This window comes from Eptatretus burgeri, chromosome 5 (genome assembly GCF_056783735.1).
Source record: "Eptatretus burgeri isolate ZD-2024b chromosome 5, Ebu_testis_v1, whole genome shotgun sequence".
In the NCBI taxonomy this organism is placed as follows: Eukaryota; Metazoa; Chordata; class Myxini; order Myxiniformes; family Myxinidae; genus Eptatretus; species Eptatretus burgeri.
In genome coordinates this window covers 3,110,895-3,131,190 of record NC_140965.1, presented here as the reverse complement: position 1 = coordinate 3,131,190, position 20,296 = coordinate 3,110,895, and the positions used below count along the sequence as shown (strand labels likewise).

The window sequence follows — 20,296 nt, the reverse complement described above, 5'->3', positions numbered from 1 at the left end:
ATATTCCTGACTTCACATAAAGAATTTTAATTATAAGTTTATTTTAGAAAAACAATTGAAACTTATTATGTCATGTCCACAAAATATCATTGTGCATGAATTATGCATAATATTCATTATCGCTATTGTCTTCACTCTCCAATGCCTGCTCAATATCATCAAATGCATCCATATCTGAATCCTCATCAGAGTCAGTGTCGTCAGGTGTGACTTCAGCAATGTCAGCCAGTTTCCGTGGGAGGACATCTCCTTCATACCACAGAGGATCAAGGTTACCATCCTTTTCCTCCCAACCATGTCCCTGACTGGCCTTCGGAATCTGTGGTTGTGGAATATGCGCGGTCTTCCACATCCATACTTGGTGGTTTACTCTCCGAATGTGCTGGGTAAGAGCTCGCTTACAAGGCGGTAAGTTAGCCATATCCACATTCCCTGAAGGCACAAGACGACTTTGACTGGCACAGAGCTCGTTTATACGAATGAGTCACAGATCATCAACTTTTGACACCTTTGACACTCGACCGTACATGGCACACGTGAAGGTGTCCAACTCATCAATGAGCTCATCAGGAATATCCCAAGGATCGCCCAGTTTCTCCAGAGTAGAGATATATTTTGGAAAGTGCAGAAGAGTTTTCACAGGTTTAAGTTTGCCAATTCCTCGGAAGGCACTCGTGGTGTCACAGCCACTGTAAGCATGGAGTGCCATGAGAGCTGTGCACTTTTCCTGGCCAAAGTCTGTAGCTAGTTCACTGACATTTACCATCCTCTGCTTGTTGCCTTTGCCTGTGTCAAACAGGACAGTTGTACCATGAACAGAGGCAGCATTGTGTAATAGGATGAAAAATACATCTGAGTCTGGACTTTTCACTCGGACAAATTGATAGTTTCTGAGTCGAGCATACTGAACATACAGAATCATCCGAGAGTCAGTTTCTTCCTGGGTTGATTTCAGCAGTGGTAGCTCCTCTCTAATTGTTGTTTGGCCATCAGTAGATGTGAGCAAATATGCGATGCCCTCACATACAAAGATCACTCGCCTTCCATGCAACCTTGATGCACAGTTATCACCACTCCAGAGCCTAAGGAGACGTTTGATAAGCTGTATCTTGTTCTCATCATTTGACAGGAACAATTTCCAATCAGGTGGTCTCTTCGTGGCTTCACCTGTAAGTAAAAGCTTTTCTCCACGGCCCCGACGTCGCCTCTTCATCGACTTCACTGAATCAGGCAAATATTGATCAGTGCTGAATAGCACATCTCCTGTTTTTCCAATGATGTCAAACACTTTGTAAGAAATCTGACTAAAATTACTTGGTATTTCTTTCAGGTAATAGAAGCAAGCATTGTCATCATACAGAGTCAATGTTTCATTGGTTGGTGGTACATCAGCATCATGACAATCCTTGATCAGGTTTTGAAATGACTGCTTTGTCAGTCTAAGTAAGATATCCATCAGCTGTAGCGATGCTGTGTGGTACGGGAGTTTTTTTTTTTTTTTTTTTTTTTTTTTTTTTTTTTTTTTTTTGTATGCCTTGGTCGAGGCTCATATGAGAGCTAACACACAACTCACAGCAAGGAGGCATGAGACAAGAGGGGTGGGAGTGGAAGGGACAAAACATTGGGGAACAGACACAGGTGAACTGTGGAAGGGAGAGGATGGGGATGGGACGGGGAACATGGCGAGGGAGAAGATGGACATTACAGGGACTTTCAGGAAGGAAAGCAGGAGAATTGAAGGAAGTGGGCATGGGTGGATTATCGGGGGTAGAAAGATCGAGGATTTGGATGGGGAAGATAAGAGGTGGTGGTGAACAGCTGTTTTGAAAGCCTGGAGGGAAGAATGGGAAAGAATAGAGTGAGGAAGTTTATTCCAAAGGCGGGAAAAAAGAGGAATGAAAGAGTGAAGATGAGCAGTGATTCGTCATTTTGGTAGTTTTACCAGAAGGGGTTGTTGGCGGACCTTGGCGCCCTGTGGAAATGTGGTTGGGACAAATCGCAGAGAGAGCAGGGGGGCAAGGCTGGAGAGGAGTCGGTAGAAGACAGAAAGACCACCGACCAACCTGCGGTGATTGAGTGAGAGGCCCAAAGACTCAGCTTCATTGCGGGAGATGCCAATGATCTTAAAAGCCCTGGTTTCGACAGCGTGAAGTCGAGAAAGGTGGGAGGGAGGAGCACCAGCCCAGAGGGGAGAGCAGTACTCCATCAAGCTACGGACAAAAGCTTTGTAAGTAGTCAGGAGCTCAAGAGGGCCGAGGAAGGACTTTGCACGACGGAGGATTCCCAGTCGGCGACTGGCTTTTGAGGCAAGGTTGGAAATGTGACTTTCCCAGGAAAGGTCATGGCAGATAGTGAGACCCAGAAGCTTGAAAGAAAAGACTTCTTCCAGAGGATTGTTGAGAAAGTGGATGGGGGGGTTTTGTAAACGGACCTTTCGAAGAGACATAGGGAGAGTGTGAGATTTGTGTGGATTGAAAGACATGTTCCACGTGTTGGACCAGTTTGTGATTTTATCCAGATCTGCAGTGAGCGAAGAAGCTGCTGCTTGCCGGTCTGAGGGATGACAGATGGTACGGCAGAGGGTGGAGTCATCGGCAAAGAGAAATAGAGGATTTTCCAGAGAGTCCGAGAGATCATTGATGAAAACCAGAAAAAGAACAGGGCCCAGAACGCTACCTTGAGGAACTCCAGCCTGCACAGGAAGAGGGGATGAAAGAACTCCATTTAGGGCCACACGTTGACTGCGACAGGAGAGGAAGTCTGCGAGCCATGAGTGGAGATGGCCTTGAATACCATGGGAAGAGAGTTTGGTGAGTAGGGCAGGGTGCCAGACTGTGTCAAAAGCACGTGATATGTCCAGGGATACGGCTCGGATTTCCTGTCTGGCATTGAGGACCTCCATCCATTGATGGGAGAGCAGTAGCAGCATATCCAGGGTAGAGTGACCTGGTCTGAAACCAAATTGATGATTGGAAATCAAGCCATTGGAGAAGAGGAAGGATTTCATGTCTGAAGCAATGATGGATTCCATAACCTTGCTGATGATTGGGAGAAGGCTGATTGGTCTGTAGTTACAGGGATCTGTTTTTGCACCTTTTTATGCAGGGCAGTGATGTTAGCAGATTTCCAAGCAGATGGCAGATGACCTTGGGAAAATGAGAGGGTGAATAGAACAGAGAGGGTGAGCAAGAGCAGAAGAGCAGGCTTTGAGGACACGTGGGCTGATGCCGTCTGGACCGGTTGCAGAATCTGACTCGAGGTTTGAAAGCAAGCTCTCCACCTTGTCAGGAGAAAAGGATACAGAGTCCAGGGACAGTTGGGTGCGACTGGGTAAAGTGGGTAGAGATAGTGATGGGTTTGGGACACAAGATTTAGCTGCAAACACCGAGTTTAGACATTCAGCTTTATCACGTGTGGAATCAGCAGTGCGACCATTTGAGGTAAGGGAGGGGATGGAGGGGGAACATACACCAGAAACAGATTTGATTAAACGCCACCAGGATTTTGAGGAGGGAGAGAGGTCTGAGAGTTCAGACTTGAGATGAGAAAGATGTTGTTTTCTGGCTCTCCTGAGGGTAGATACACACTTGTTCCGAGCTTTGTGGAAAGAACTGAGATTGCCCTCAGTTGGGTTTTGCTTTCCATGAGGCAAGGCAAGTTGTTTCAGGACAACTGCCTCACAAAGCTTCAGTAAACCAAGGGCGGGAGGAAGGGTAAGACAACTGAACACGAGAGAGGGATAAATCTGTGCATGAGGGAGAGCAAGTTTCTTTGAAAGAATTCCCAGGATGAGTTGATGTTTGAGAAAGTAGTGATAGGAGACCAGTCTGTAAGTTTGATGGCTGCTCGGAGACCCTGCCAGTCGGCTTGAGTGAAATGCCAGACTCGACGGCGGTGAGGTGGTTCTCTGATGACAGCCAGAGAGATGTCCACTTTAACAAGGACGTGGTCAGAAGAACCAATTGGAGCGAAGGAAGAGCAGCAGATATTGTCAGGGAAATTTGTCAAAATCAGATCCAGAAGAGATGGAGTACCATTGGTTGAGATCCGGGTCGGGAAGTTGACCGATTGAGTCAGTCCCAATGAGTCACAGAAAGCTTTGCTGACGTCCCATGGCAGGTGAGAGAGGTACCCACACCTAGCCAACTGGCGTGATGACAATTGAAGTCGCCACATAAGAGGAAGAGAGAGTTTGGATGAGAGAAGATAGAAGATGGTCCATGTTTTCGGAGAGTGAGGTGTAGATGGAGTCATCACTGTTCGGTGGACGGTACAGTACACATATAAACATGAGGTGGGAGTGGAGGGAAGCCGAAGCCAGAGGTATTCCTGGGGGTGTGGGGAGTGAGAGCAGTGCAGGGAGAGTGAGGAATAGAGTCTTTGATGAAGAGAGCAACACCTCCACCAGGACGAGGCTCAGGTCTGTCATACCGTAAGAGGGAGTAACCAGGGAGAGATACTTGGGAGTCAGACACGTCTTGGGAGAGGAAAGTTTCTGTTAGGCAGATAATGTCTGGTTTGTCAGTGGCAACCTGCATGGAAAGATCTGAAAGGTTTGAGCGAGGCCCGGATATTTGAGGTCCACACATTTAATGAAGAGGTAGGGAGGAGGCTTTGGGTGCAGGAGGTGGAGGGGGCGGGGAGGGTAGGATGAGGGACGAGGGGGAGGAGGTAAGGAGGGTTGCTGAAGGAGTGTGGGGTATTGCAGAATAGCGAGGGGAGGGGGCCGAATGAGGAGGAGAAAAGGCTCTGTGGTGCTGGGAGAGAGGGGGACAAGAGACAAGGAAGATGGCAGTTGAGGATTTGAGGAGGTGGAGTGAAGAGATGGAGGTGAGAGGCAGTGGAGGGAGGCAGGTTGGTGGATGAGAGGGGGCAACAGAGAAGGAAGAGTGAGGGGGATGAAAGGTGGGAGAAAGGTGAGGGGGGAATTTTTGAAAGAGGTGAGAGGGAGGCTTGGAGGGAGAAGAGTGGATGGTTGCTTTGAGAGTGAGAGTGAGGGGTGAGGGGGTGAGTTGGCACTGAAGTTGGAAAAAAGAATGGTTGATGGAAAGCGAGCATCCATGGCAAACTGTGGTTTTTAAAAGTTTTAGGTCAGAGATGCGATTTAACACAATTCTTGATGGATGCAATGAAGGCGAGATTCAGAGCATGGAGAGAAGAAGCGCTGTAATAGTTGGATTTTTAGGCAAGGAATGAAGGAGAGGTCGAAATGAGAGCAGTCTGTTAAAATAGCAGAAGAGAAGTGCATTGTGAAACAGTAAAGAGTACCACATGTGTGAGAGAGGAAGATGAAGCATTATAAGATCGTTTTTGTTGTTAATATTAATGTATGAGAGAGTTCAACAGATTAGGTCATGGAAGTGTAAAAAAAAGAAATCGAGGGAGACGGGGAGGAAGTTAAGAGGAAGAAGAAGTAGCAGAATCGGGAGAAGGTGAGCGTGTTGTTGTTATTGTTGGGTTTTTTTTTTTTTTTTTTTTTTTTTTTTTTTTGAGATAAGAAAGAGATTAGTTGGGAGAATGGGGGATGTTTGGAAAGTGGGGAGGATGAAAATTGAAGGTAATGGGAGGATAGAAATTGAAGGTAATGGGGAGAAAAACAAACAAACAAACAAAAAAAACGATCGAACACCGAGTGGAACCGGTAGGCCTCAAACCTAGGACTAGGCCTCAAACACCAAGTAAGAACGTCGACAAAAATACTCACAAAATAGCACGATTTTTGAAACAAAACCGAACTAGGAACACACATTAACATGTAGGTGAGAAAATTAAACAGTTAAAACGGGACAAATAACAACCGGAACTTAACTTTGAGAATGTCAGCAGGGAGCCCCGAAGGAGACCTCTTGCCGCTCAAAACCGGAACCGGAAGTGAGTTAATGGATATGCCAACAGTTCTTTCATATCGACTTGTAAGCCCTGATTTTGTGACTTTACAAAGAGTTGAAAGGCTACATGACCCTGTTGCTTGCACTGTCTGACCTTATTCTTGGTTGTCTTCATCTTAGATACCTTATTCATGTCACTCAGAGTTTTGGTTTTCTTCATCTTAGAGACCTTGTTCATGTCACTCAGAGTTTTGAGGTTCAGTCTCTTCACAGGCTCAAAGAAATCTTTACTATTCTTCAGTCGAGCTTCAATAAATTCATCCCGTGCTCTTTCACCAACAGCTTCAGCCTTTAGAACATCGTCTGAAACAGCATCAGATGCTGCACTTCCTGATGAGAGTATAAACAATTGATCATTTGTCTCGATATTGAAAGGATTAAGGAAACTTCTTATGGCATCTTTGGCCCTTTTCACCAACTTCTCTCCTTTTGTGACCTCTGTCGGGATGTGTATCACGATGCTTTGTTCCCTCTCCACTGTCCAACATGTGAGCCATTCCAAGTGCAGCATCAACATAAAGAGACCTTGCATGTGTTGTCCTAACCCATCTCTGGTAGACCTGGTAGTTGGTGAGTAGTCCAGATGTACCTGCTGCACTGGTTCCAGCACCACCACGTGACTTAGCATGCCTCATGAAGGTCTCCTCCATGGTTTTATCCACTGCACAACGATTGCCAGGGATAAAGGAGCGTGCGACACTGATAGCTCCTCTCTTGATCAGCGATACTGCCCCTGGGTGTGAGTTGTCTATATTAGCTATGAACACAGAGAAATATGGCAGATACCTTGCATAGTTCTGCCCACCGAAACTGAAGAAGAGAGACGTCATGCGAATGATGGATGCAGCATACAAAAAAAAGTTGTTTGTGTGATAGAAGGTGTGGTGTGATAGAACTAGCTTTACAGTGAACCAGCTTTACGGCTTCAAGTTGTGATAGAATTTAACAGACATGGTCCATGTATGACAACCACAGCTGGGCAGTCTTCCCCAAACGTCCATTTGCGACTCCTTTTTTGAATTCTGCATACTGCTCTATGAATTGGACAATGGAATTGTCCATCAAGACAGCATTCAAAGTATCTTGGCTGTGGGAATCTACTAGGGCACGTAGCTGATCTGATGATTCGTCAGAGAAAGACGAGAACAGATCATCAGTGCTTTTATCTTTGAGGTACTCCTCCATGAACAATCTTTCAAGACATTCCAACATAATCTTGTGACAATGTAGGGCTCTGTCGCAGTGCTTCCCAGACATCACATCACCCAAAGATCCTCCACTGATTAGTCCAGCTTCTAGGAGACCATCTGCTAACCCAGACCCAGCCATCTTTTTGGCAATCATCTTCATATAAGCGCATACGAGGTGGAATGTGCCAATTCGAATTATGTGGCTCTCCTACTTGGCTGGTGAGTTCCACACTAATTGACTTCATGCAAACTCCCAAGTCAAATGTAGTAGTGGCATCAGGCTGTCCAACTTCTCTGGTCGCCTCTTCAGCAGCACGCAAGCATTCTTGTACAGTTTTGTACTCCGTTAAGGGATGGTTAATGACTGGAATGTGGATATGGCTAACTTACCACCTTGTAAGCGAGGTCTTACCCAGCACATTCGGAGAGTAAACCACCAAGTACGGATTTGGAAGACGGCGCATATTCCACAACCACAGATTCCGAAGGCCAGTCAGGAACAAGGTTCGGAGGAAAAGGATGGTAACCTTGATCCTCTGTGGTATGAAGGAGATGTCCTCCCACGGCAACTGGCTGACATTGCTGAAGTCACACCTGACGACACTGACTCTGCTCAGGATTCAGATATGGATGCATTTGATGATATAGAGCAGGCATTGGAGAGTGATGACGACAGCGATAATGAATATTATGCGTAATCCATGCACAATGACATTTTATGGACATGACATAATAAGTTTCAATTGTTTTTCTTTAATAAACTTATAATTTATATTCCTGATGTGAAGTGACGCATATTTTCTCAGTCTTACGTCTTACTGGTGACAACATGTTGGGTGTGGCAACAGTGATCAAATTATGTTTAAGACGTAATACCTGGAACATCTTGAGTTGGTGTGGGACAATTTTGGTATAAATAGAAAGGTAGTAAAATTTGTAATATCATAGAATTATTTATTTGTTTTATCAGGTAAAATGATCATGAATATCCGTTATTATTTCAGATATCTGAGTTGAATCCGAGTTGTCAAAAGGAAAAGTGAGGTTCTCCTCTTCATTACTTCTTGGGACAAACATAATGCTATTAAATTTGACAGATGACTCCATTTTGAAAATCTGCATGTGATCATCTTCCATTTGATATATAATTTATTAATATTAATGCTGATTGGGCAACTGCAGAGATCTTATCACTCAGGGGATTTTTTACGTGCGAAATTGAGGAAAAGTTGACATTTTGAGGGTACCGTCGGATATGTTTGGAAAATGGCTAGTGAGTCCCAGTTTATTCACTGTTACCAGTTGAATTCATGCTCAGGGGACCCTAAGGCTTGTGAAAAATATGGGGTCGAAGGGTTGGGGGGGGGGGTGCACGTGGACCATATCTGATTTATGGCCTATTATGTAGTGCATAGAAATACGTGTGGGTTGTTGCTGTCACCGACTTCTTGGTAATATGTCACTGTTAATCACACCCATGTTATATAGGTATGATTGCCCCTGGGGCAAACATGTCGAGCGCCCCACCCCACCCACATCCCCATCAGGATGATTGAGAGTGGTAGTCCCACCCACCCCTCCCTTCCTATTCCTTCACAAAGGAATGCAGTTTGGCACACTTTTCATCGAATCCTTTCAAGCAATTTAAATCTCAATAACAAACGATGCTGCACAAAGTAAAACTCTGTCGGATGGTACAGGAATAATTGCCATTGAGAGGGGCAGCTCGGAAATAAACCGCTGAAGATGATTATTATTATTATTATTATTATTATTATTATTATTATTATTATTATTATTACCTCCGCTACCGAAAGTGAAGGACGTTAAACAGGGTGTCCCAAAAGTCACCCTGGGATTTAGAAATTAAATAACGTTTCTGTTTTTCGATCCTCGTGGAGGATCTCTAAGTCTTACTCACATTGTTGTTCTTGTGAACTTTTTTGTTTCACAGCCTACAGTTTTCATCGAAACTTCCTGAAACTTGGCATATATATGTAAAAATACCCTGCGCAGACAGTAACCATCTCCGATTTTGAAAATTCTTCCTAGAAAAAAAGTTATGACGTCAAAATGTCTCGGCTAATGGAAATCGCCTAAAAAATTATCTCCGAAACTAGGCAAGCTTTTTGAATTCTGTTTGCGGGAATCGAACAGGGCATTAGCACAGATAATTAATCGCAAACCTGATACATCACAATGACGTCATATTCGTTTTATTGACGTCATCATTAAGAGGACGAGGATCTTAGCTCATTCGAGCTTGTTCAAACAATTTATGAGTATTTTTATACCAAAAGAAAATTTACAAAATGGAGATAAATTTGCTTTATTTATGAAAAAGGATGCAACTTCGATGTCCTCCATTTTTGGATTCACAGAGACGGGCTCTTTCGACAGCATTTTCCAGAATAGCGGACAATAATTCCAGCTGCAGCTTTCGAATTCCTGCACAGAAGTTATCCTTGATCTTCTGAATTGTTTGGGGCTTATTGATGTAAACACGCTCCTTTAGGTAACCCCCCCCCCAAAAAAAAATAATCGGGAGGCATCAAATCAGGAGAACGTGATGGCCAAGAAATTTCTGAATTTCGTGAAATTATTCAGTGTCCATGCTCTTTGGGTGAGAATAATTGATCGATGAAATTTAAAATAAAATTCCACCATTTTGGTTCTTTGTTCAGTTGTGAATTTTTCCATGGATAATTTCCAAATATTAATCTAAATTCCGAAAAGAAAAGATAAATAAATTATTAAAAAACAAAAATGTTATTTAATTTCTAAATCAATTGGTGACTTTTTGGACACCCTGTATTTTCATCCTATCTGTCTGTCTGTTTGTTTGTTTGTTACTTGCAAAATCGAAGATTTTCCAAGTACTGTATATTGGTTAGTTGATTTTGTTATTCTGTCTGTTTGTTTGTCTGTCTGTCTGTCTGTCGCCTGCAGGTCACAATTTAAAACTGATCTTCACAAAACTTCACTACCTAGTAGAGTTTGTCATACGGAAGAAGCCTTTTGTTTTTGTGGTCAAAAGGTCAACATAGGCCAAAGGTCAACAACTTCAGTGGGATTTCTAAAATCCTCAATTTTTATCCGATTGACTTGAAATTCGAAGAGGATATATATTTCAGGTCACTCAATCCAACCACCAATTATTTTGGAGAGGTCCACATGAACCAAAAGGTAAACATAGATCAATAACTGAGGTGGTATTTCTAAAATCCTCAGTTTTCATCCATCGGACTTGAAATTTGAAGAGAATTTATATATCAGGTCACTAAATTCAACTAGACAATTATTTTTGAGGTTAACATCGACCAAAAGGTCAACATAGGCCCAAGGACAACAACCAAGGAGGTCAGGACAGGTATGGGAGCATGCACCGGAGCAGCGTGTCGCTGCGTCCACTTCCACCAGCACTCCAGGGGCCTCTGTCTGGCCATCCCCCAGGCAGATGCCTGGCCCATCCCCATCTCCTCGAGATGCTGATCGATCTGCGGCAACCATGAGGCACGTGGTCGGCCAATTGGCCTCCTCCACTCAAGACGCTCACTCGCTGAGAGAATCTGGTGAGCAGGATCAGCGTCAGGAAAACGAGCCACATGTTCATACAGCTGCAGCTGACGCTCACGGACTGTGCAGGTAACAAATCTCATTTGAGTCTCTCAGCAACCGTTCGTTGGACAAAAAGTCCGACCAGCGATAGCCAAGGATTCTCCGAAGAGACCTGGTACCAAAGAAATTAAGTCTCCATCTCAGATCCCTGGTCAGACTCCAAGTCTCACATCCATAGAGCAAACTGGAAGCGTCCTCTGCACAGGTACCGGCAGCGCCACACCAATGATCCAGTGAATCCGTGCCTCCCCAGGTCTGACCCAGACATCTGTTGACCTCTGGCTCACAGACAGCAGAGACATGAATATCACTGGCAAGGTCAGTGAATCTCTCCGTGACCTCAACATCCTCACCACAAACAGGCACAGACAGGACAGCAACATGCAATATGTCATCGAAAGACTGGATCTTATATTAGTTTTTACACAGGAAACACGTAATCCCAGTGGCTCCAACTCCTCATTTAGCACCTTGAGGGCCCCCAAAAGGATATCTAAAGTCTCCGCAAAGATGACTGCATCATCTGCAAAATAAAGGTCAGAGATCTTGACATTCCCAAACGATGCACCGCAGCTTGATCTCTCTGACATCCTCCTGAGAATCCAGTCAACACAAGTGCTGAAAAGTGTGGGGGCCAGTACACTCCCCTGACGACCTCCAGGAACAACTGGAAAGAAGTCAGAGATGGTACCACCACATCTCACAGCACCCTCAGTACCAGAGTAGAGTTCAGACATTAGATCGATCAGTTTTGGTGGCACCCCATAAAGACCAACAATCCTCCAGGGGGAATGCCGATTCAATGAATCAAACACTTTACAGAGATCAACATAGGCTGGAGCAGTTCCTGCTCAAACTCTCACCTGCGTTCTGTGAGGACCTGAAGAGCAAGGACACGGTCAATCGTGGACCACTTTGGTCTAAAGCCTGACTGCTTGGGACGCTGGTGCTCAAGCAGATGGTGGCGAACGCTGTCACAAATTATCCGAGCAAAGACCTTGCCTGGCACTGAGAGCAGCGTCACCCCTCGGTAGTTGTTGCAGTCTTGGCGATCACCCTTCCCTTTCCAGAGAGGGACAACAAGGCCCCTCTTCCAGTCAGTTGGGATGATGCCTGTGTTCCAGACAGAGCACATAACTGCATGCAACGACATGAATACAGCATTTCCACCAGCCTTGAGAAGTTCAGCATGGATGCCACAGATCCCTGGAGCTTTAGCCCATTTCAACCGGTTCACCGCAGCCCGTGTTTCCACATACGAAGGTGGACCACAGTTGATTGGAGGGTCAGCAATCGGGATTGTAACACCCCTGATGTCCAACTCGACAGCTGGTGGATCAGCTTGGTACAGCCACTCAAACTAACCGGCCCAGCAGGCCTTCATTTCGAACTCCTCTGTCAGGAGCCCCCCACCCTCCGCTCTAACTGCAGTACACTGAGGGATGGGCTTGGATGAATGCAATGAGCGAATTCCCTTGTAAGCAGGACAAGAATCAGTTGATCACAGGTGATGCTCTACCCCCCTCACAGATTCCTCACACATAGACCTCCTTGTCCACCCTTAGTGCATGTACAGTTTAAGGCCTCAGCTCCCTGAACAGCTCAGCTCTGCCATTCAGCCTGGCCCTTCGACTCTGGGCAATGGTATCCAGTGTCCCTTGAGAGACCAAATTCTTCTTCGCCCTCTGGTGAGTTCCAAGACATTCACCGGCAACATCAAGGACGGTGGTCTTGAAGGCACTCCACAACTCTTCAGGACCCCCCAAAGCACCCAGACCCCCCAAATATCTACTCAGCCTGTTCGCAAACTCCTCAGCTACCATCTCATCCTTGAGCTTGCCAACATCCAGCCTAAGCTAGGATGGTACCATTCTCCTGGATTTAAGCTGCAACTTAAGAGTTGCTACAACAAGCCTGTGGTAGCTATTGAGGAACTGAGCACTCCGGTAGACCCTGCAGTTCTGGATTGTCCTCCAGTAACCATCAACAAGCACATGGCCAATCTCCTTCACCACACCACCAGCGTTGGAATACCAAGTCCACCGATGAGCTTGTTGGTGCTGAAACCATGAACCAGCCACAATGAGTCCATGACTTCTTGCAAAGTCAATTAACTTAGTGCTATTCTGGTTCATAGTTTCAGACCCATGGGGCCCAACACATCTCATAACCATCCCTCTCTGTGCCAGTCAATGCACTAACATCCCCCAAGACTATAAGAGTATCTCGCCTGGGGCACTGATCAACCACAGACTCGAGCATGAATGTGTCCTTCACGGTGAGATCACTCCCTCAGTCGAAGCGTATACAAAAGAGATCAGGGAAATGACACCCAAGGAGTGACGAATCCTTAGTCTCATAATACGCTCGTTGACCGGTGTTACCTCAATTATCATTGGAGTCAGCTTGCTGGACACAGCTACAGCAACTCCTTGGGATTGCCCCACCATGATCAGACCTACAGCAACCATCAGAGTGACCAGACCAATAGTAGGTGTAACCACCAATCATGATCTCGCCGCAACCTGGTCTCTGAACCTCAGAGAGTGCTGCAATACCGATGTCCAAATGCTTGAGCTCAGATGATAACAGAGACAGGTGATCATCCTCTCTTAGGGATAGGGCATTCCAGGCACCCGCCTGAATGGACCACCTCAGGTTAACCCAAGGAGACCCCCGTCTGGTGGAAGACACCTCAGCACGACCCCAACACACTCTCCCGCATTTGGACCCGGGAATGTTACCCCGTGGTTTCCCTCCTATCATCAAAGATTGGGGGTCCTGAAGGCTTTGCCCCAATCCCTTCATCCGGTGATCTGCCCTGCAGAGGGAAGCTGCACAGGAGGTACTCCCATGAAGTGGGTTATCAGATTTTTTTCATGCTTCCGGAATTTTTTGCGGAATGAAGGGTTTTACGGTGACCAGAGTGCAAATCCTGCCACCAACCTCTTGATCAAAAGTAACCCAACTAGCAGGATGACGCCAGCAGACACAGTTGGGCACTATATATGGATGGCCGTTGGCTCACAAGGAGCTCCTCTCTACTCTTTGACAGGTTTTCTTCTTCATCCTGCTGGGTGTCCATATCATACACCCTCCTCACCAGGAAACTGGGTGGGGGAGATGGTTCCGTCGCCAATGACCCGACCATGGAACAGGTTTGTATAGGTTTTCATGGTACCCGTAGCAAGTCACAGATGTAATCTGATCTGATCTGACCTGACCTGACGTGACTGGGAGGTATTTGTAAAACTTAGGAGGTATTTCTGAAATCCTCAATTTTCATCTCATTGACTTGAAATTTGAAGAGAATTTGCACAAAAGGTCAATGAATTCAACCACCAATTATTTTCGCAGTCAACATCGGCCGAAAGGACAAGTCTATGACTTTAGCTCCCCATGCACACTTCCCCAGGCCTCAGCTTGCAAGCTCTTCTCCTGTTACTGGTGAGTACAGTGCTGGTTACAGTCCTGTACTCTTCTGTCTTTTCTTCTATTTCGATGTATTTATGGTGGGTATTCATTTAGTTATACATTTCGAGATGTTCTTTATCGATTAACCGAGTTATTATCTCTTTTGCATATAGCGAGGAGCACCAGTATTATAACAAGTTCAGTGATGCAGTATGTATACCTATACGTTGAAAAATGGGGAAAGGACCGTGCGATGTCTTGAACTATTTGTTAGTAACTTGTTTATCAAATGTTTTGAACGCCTCACCCACATCATGAGGTAGTTTCTATTTTCTTTCATCATAGGATGGCTTCATCCTCATTCAAATTGTGGGTTCATCTTTAAACAATACATCTTCAGGAACGACGAGTTCGTCCATAGCACATCGTTTTTTCACATGTACCATAAATTGTGTTCCTATTTCAATGAGCACCATGAGGTTCAGTGTTCATGGAGTGGTATCGCAGCTCTCCGATTGACGTCGAACGCTCGGTCGGGTTTGTTTAAACTTACAACTGCAGAAATGCTGGTAAATCGGTGTCAATATTTTGTCGTTAAATAAACCAGTTGATTGACCATGGAAACACGTAAGGGACACGGGCACACCATTTGCCTTGTTTTCAAAATGACATTTTTTTGCAAGAAACAAAAAAGTTGCTCGTTTTGGAGCACAGTCATATTTACAGGATAAAAGTACAAACGATTTGGCAAGACATGACAGTTGCACTTTTTCATGGGGAAATGAGTTCCACACGAAGGAAAATTATAAACAAATAACAAATAGACATTTCATAAATGGCATTGATGAGAAGAAATGAGATGAGAAGTCCGTAAGAAAGGAAGGAATCCACATCAGGATTTGTACACCATTCAAGCTCTTTAACATGTACGTATAAGTGGATTGGGTAAAGCAGGATCAAATGCAGTGGATAAGCTGGGTGAAGGAACAAGATGACTTGTTATTAGTAAATAGATATGTTTTGTGTTTATTGGAGCTACATTGCTCACTCTGAAGTTATGCAAACCCTTAGATGTGGCCTAAAAGAAGATTTATGTTTTACCAGCAAGTCTGATTTTATCAGCAAGTCTGGGGCCTTAAATGGAAGGAGAAAACAAAAATGAAGGTCAAAAGTTTCATCAAAAACTGCAATTTATTGTGAAAGCATTATCGGATTACAGATATCGATTGTATTTTTTAGCTGTATGATCATGTTTATTGGATTTACAATTAAGCTTATTTTTATGGGATCATGTTTATTGGATTTAAGCTACAAAACAGGATCTGAAAGAATTGGTAAAATATATCCGATTCAGATATATCAAAGGTCATTCGGGCTTCTCACCTGATGACTCATCCCCTATGTGATCAATTTCCTTCCTTTGAAATGATTTGTTTGGCCTAAAGATGCTTATATGGGAGCAGGTGAAGTAAAAATGTCCCACATGACATAGACATTCCCTCTTTCAATGTTTGTGGTGGTAACTGGTGTGAAGGAACAGGCGTGTTCATTAATCATTGCCTCGTGCTATGAATCATTACCAGGTAAACAAAGTTTAACGTCATAATGCAAACATCACCAAACATCGCTGCAAGTCTGCAATTAAGTTTGATCAAGTGGATCTTGGGAGAAATTTATGTTTTACATTTCATAACTTCAGAAATATTTATGTTTCGTGACTTCAGAATGAGCAAAGTGGATCAGTGGTATAAAGATAGTTTATAATCCATTAATTTATTTATTCAGTCTTTAAAGAAAACTTGTTCTACATGAATAATACGTCGGACGTGGTATCCTCTGTATTTGGTCGTCACACACACCGAGATGTATGAGCAAACAAACGAACTTGCACAAGAACTTCCATTTGATTGAAATAAAAAATAAAAAGTTCAGTTTTGTCATGAGACCTGATCGTTTGTGTTTTCTGTACATTTGCAACAGATTGGTGTTACAGCAAATCATCGAATGACCCATGCAGTAAGTCATTTCTTATTGGTCATCTTTGTTTATAGTTTAAAATGCAGACTTGAGTTTTCATTGCTAAAATGTTTTCATTAACCTATTTCCTCGAAAATGGGGTGGCATGTGGTACATATCCTAGCACTGTGTCTTCTAAACGATTAAGGCAAAAGTCAAAAGACCTATTTACCTGCAGGTGGACCAAAGCGTCAATAATCTTCAAGAAAATGAGAGACATGTGTAGAAAGCTATTTCTTTGCCAGGAAGGCTGCAACGACAGCATCAAGATGACTACCACAAAACAACAATGAAACACAACTTCAGGCACGCTATGTCAACAAATCACAAGAACAAGGAACTTTTACAATCCATTACGATATACATCAGAGAAGAGGCATTCCATCATTTCAAAACAATGGAGCAGTGAAAACATACATCAGAGATAATCACTAATCTTCATCAGAATTCAGATATATCTATTCCGCTGATGAACAGTCTCACATGTTTTGAATACAAGATAAGATTCTAACTGATAGAAGGGCACGATGATATAAGGTAAAAGGACAATTTGTCCTGAGAGTGGGGTTGTGGAGCCACGGTTGTGGAGCCATTAGACAAAACAAGCAAGGAAACGAGGAGCCAAAAGAAAACGAGGAGACCGAGGGCAGGGGAGGTAACAGAGTTACCTGCAAGTACAAACAGATTGGGTTAAGCAGGATCAATTGCATTGGAAAAGATCACAGGTTGGGATAGAGGATGACATGAGACCGTGGTGCACACATAGTGGTCATCTTGATGACATGATCACATCTATCTACGTTGCACAGGTGTCCATTAAACATTTAATTGAATCTTAAATACACTTAAGATGTGTCTCCCTTCAGTCATTGAGAGTGTACATCAATAATTGAGGACCAATACTGTACATACATACCTCTCTTCATCTACAATTGATTACAATGGGTTCCCTTATAAGGAATATCCATGCAGGAGGACATCATTAGGCCCATTAAGCCTGCAAATGTATAGTTGTTTGTCCATACTCTTATCCTTTTTAAATTCTGAGTGTTAAGGAAGCAGCAAATCACACAAGTACCATTTTGATATGTATTCTTTGGTATGATGTTAATCGGTCGGGATTGGGTTTGAACTGCCAACTTCTCAGACTCAAAGTGGACGTCATAGTGGACACCACTGATTCTGGTTAATATGAGCTCCCTTAAAGGTCCCCTGACATGCAAAGTACTGAAATTTCATTTATATATAAGTCCTAGAGGAGTTTTTCATCGTGATTTCAGATCTGACAATGTTTTTTCACAATACTCATTCTGTAAAATGTAAAATTAAAAAAACAAACCTCTTCGGGAACGCCCCTAAAAATTCTCCTGAAAGAGGCGTAACCCACATGATGTCAACTTCAGGATGACAAAGGCTGCACGTAAATTACTCGGGTTGGTGGTCTACATGATTCTATTGGCTTTCTGTATGTTTCCACATTCGATTGGTCGACTCAAACGCTTCGTTCATTTCTGCTTTAAAAAAAAATCAAACATTTGGTTTTGAATAATGGATGACATGGACTTTGATTTGTCTGGTAGCGACAGTGAGTTTGAGAGAAATGAAGGATTTTGGTCTGAATCACATGGAGAATTGTCGGATAACGTAGTCGCGGGAGGTGAAGTTCAGGCAGCTGGAAATGAAGTACGGCCTTACCAGTTCGAGCCCGAAGCAGGACAAGCAGAGAAAAATGGCGATGAAATTTGCGGAGTTCATGATGATCGGGAGGGCATCGAAGGAAGACTCGGAAATAACAACTGGTTAGACTAAATCCTAGTCGTAATTCAATAATGTAAATTCGACTTGCATACTGCTCGATATCAGAAATATTTAAGTGAGGTGACGTGACCAGCGCAGTGCAGCGGACATGTTGCTTTGCGGCGAATTAATCACAAACAAGGCCGGCCCATGTCATCGGCCGTATCTCTCCACGCATAAAACGAAGCAATCTTGCTGTCCGGATACAATGAAAACTTGTGTGCAGAACACACCTTGCGATACAATTGTCTAGAGTAGTCCGATAAATCTGATGTTCTGTTGCATCTTTATTTATTTTATTCCTACTGTCGTCATGTCGCGCCAGTAGAAAACAATGAAGAAAAGAGAATAATAAAATAAAGCTACAGCACGTCAGATTTCTCGGCCTAGTCGGACGGACGATGGATTTATTGGATTAGTCGGACGGACAACGGATTTATCGGCCTAGTCGGACGGACGATGGATTTATCGAATTAGTCGGATGAACGACAGATTTATCGGCCTAGTCTAGACTCCAGAGTTGACAAGTAACTTGTATTCGCATGCACACAATGTATAAGTCAATGCGTAAGAGTCCCGAGGCTATGAGGCCGTGTAATAGGACAGATAAATTTGTCTTTCATAGTTGTGCAAACATTTTTTTCCCTTTTCTTTTATTACAGCATTTTGGCGAAATATTAATGAATAGCAAGCCAATGGAAGCAGTACCTTCACTTTAGAATAAACCCATGTATGTCGAGTGCAGCCATACCTGGCTTGCATGTATGTGGAATCGTACCTATCCCAGCAGGCTGGTTTCAACGAACAATTCAATAAGCTGCAAAATGTGGGTGCAGGTTTTTCACATTGTTTGATTTTAAAATTATCTCCTTGCACCTTGAAATGATGCAATATTAATCGTTAGTATTTTACTTGTATGTCCCTGTAATTTTTTTTTTTTAATGGAAAGCTTCAACAGTCACATTTAATATTTTGTGTACATGGTATAGCCCTTTATTGTGCATACATGTATTGGATTTGTATACGACTACGACAAGGTAGTAAAGGGATAAATAATTGCCTCGTGATTGTTGTGCGTACACAGCTCAGAAGCAGAATTTCTTGTCTCTGTGTGTGAAGAATGAGGGGTTGGGATGAATAGAGGGATGAATAGAGGGATGAATAGAGCCCGTGATCAAAGTCACTGTCTTCGAAGTGGGCGCTGCAAATGACGCTCGTGTCGCTGGGGCCTTTCCTGTTTCCCCTCGTCAACTTCACTTTGGATGTCCATATTCTCCGACGATTATCATCTTTCGGGAATACATGAAGGCTTACACCGTCTTTGCTTGTATTGCTGCATCCTGCTACGATACATCTTGCAGGCATTTTCGAAAGTACGGCTACAACTATTTAAAACTTTCGCGAAACAATTACTGGAATTAAGACGATCACAGAGATTGCACTAACATGTGCAAAATGCATTTGTACGTACTTTATAGCGAATGCAGTGAGCTTAATACTTAACGCGTGCACATGAGAGAATAGGAAACAACAACAACAACAACACAATACCCTGGCAATTTGGAATCCGTGTCGTTGGCTATGACCATTTTGCTTCCGGTTTTTTTTAAAACGCTGTGCGGTGTATAAACACGATTGGGTTTTATTTCTATCTTGTGAATATTACTTAACGCGTGCACATGAGAGAATAGGAAACAACAACAACAACAACACAATACCCCTAGCAATTTGGAATCCGTGTGGTTGGCGATGACCCTTTTGCTTCCGTTTTTTTTTGCTTCTGGTTTTTTTTTTGTTTCCGGTTTTTGTCATGGGGAATAATGAATGCCAGGAGATAAAGGCATCATCGGAGACATGAAAGACCCAAATAATATCAGACATGGTGTATATTTCTTCCACTGATTTTAATAAAGATATCTCCCGCATCATCAAAAAATAATTTTTAATCATGATTTACGTTATTTGATCGCTGATCCCGAATCCAGGCCGAAGTAACCGGAAATTGCGTACACAGTTGTGAACAAGTTGTAGGTAAAGTCAGAAGCGAATGTAAGAAGAATACTACGTTCGCTTCTAGTATTTATTTTTTTTAGATGAGATCCTGTTCAAGACGGTGTAGTTGTTGTTGTGAAGGTAATGTTGAGGTAATATTTATTTTTTTCAGATGAGATCCTGTTCTTGGCAGTGTAGTGGTTGTTGTGAAGGTAATGTTGAGGGAAAAGGTTGAGATAATATGAATTTTTTCAGATGAGATCCTGTTCTCGGCGGTGTAGTTGTTGTTCTGAAGGTATTGTTGAGGTAATATTTATTTTTTTCAGATGAGATCCTGTTCAAGGCGGTGTAGTTGTTGTTGTGAAGGTAATGTTGAGGTAA

At 43.5% G+C, this 20,296-nt stretch overlaps 1 protein-coding gene and 1 pseudogene across 1 annotated transcript in view; one reads left to right on the top strand and one right to left on the bottom strand.

Annotated features, from left to right (window-relative positions):
- Positions 1-1,456, bottom strand: part of LOC147025712 (uncharacterized) — a 2,375-nt pseudogene extending 919 nt beyond the window's left edge.
- LOC147025711 (carbonic anhydrase 14-like) overlaps positions 1-20,296 on the top strand; it is a 59,275-nt gene that overhangs the window by 6,976 nt on the left and 32,003 nt on the right. The window contains exon 2 of the mRNA XM_085880403.1: positions 16,091-16,126. Coding sequence (XP_085736529.1) covers positions 16,091-16,126 — 36 coding nt within the window. The remainder of the gene's footprint in view (positions 1-16,090; positions 16,127-20,296) is intronic.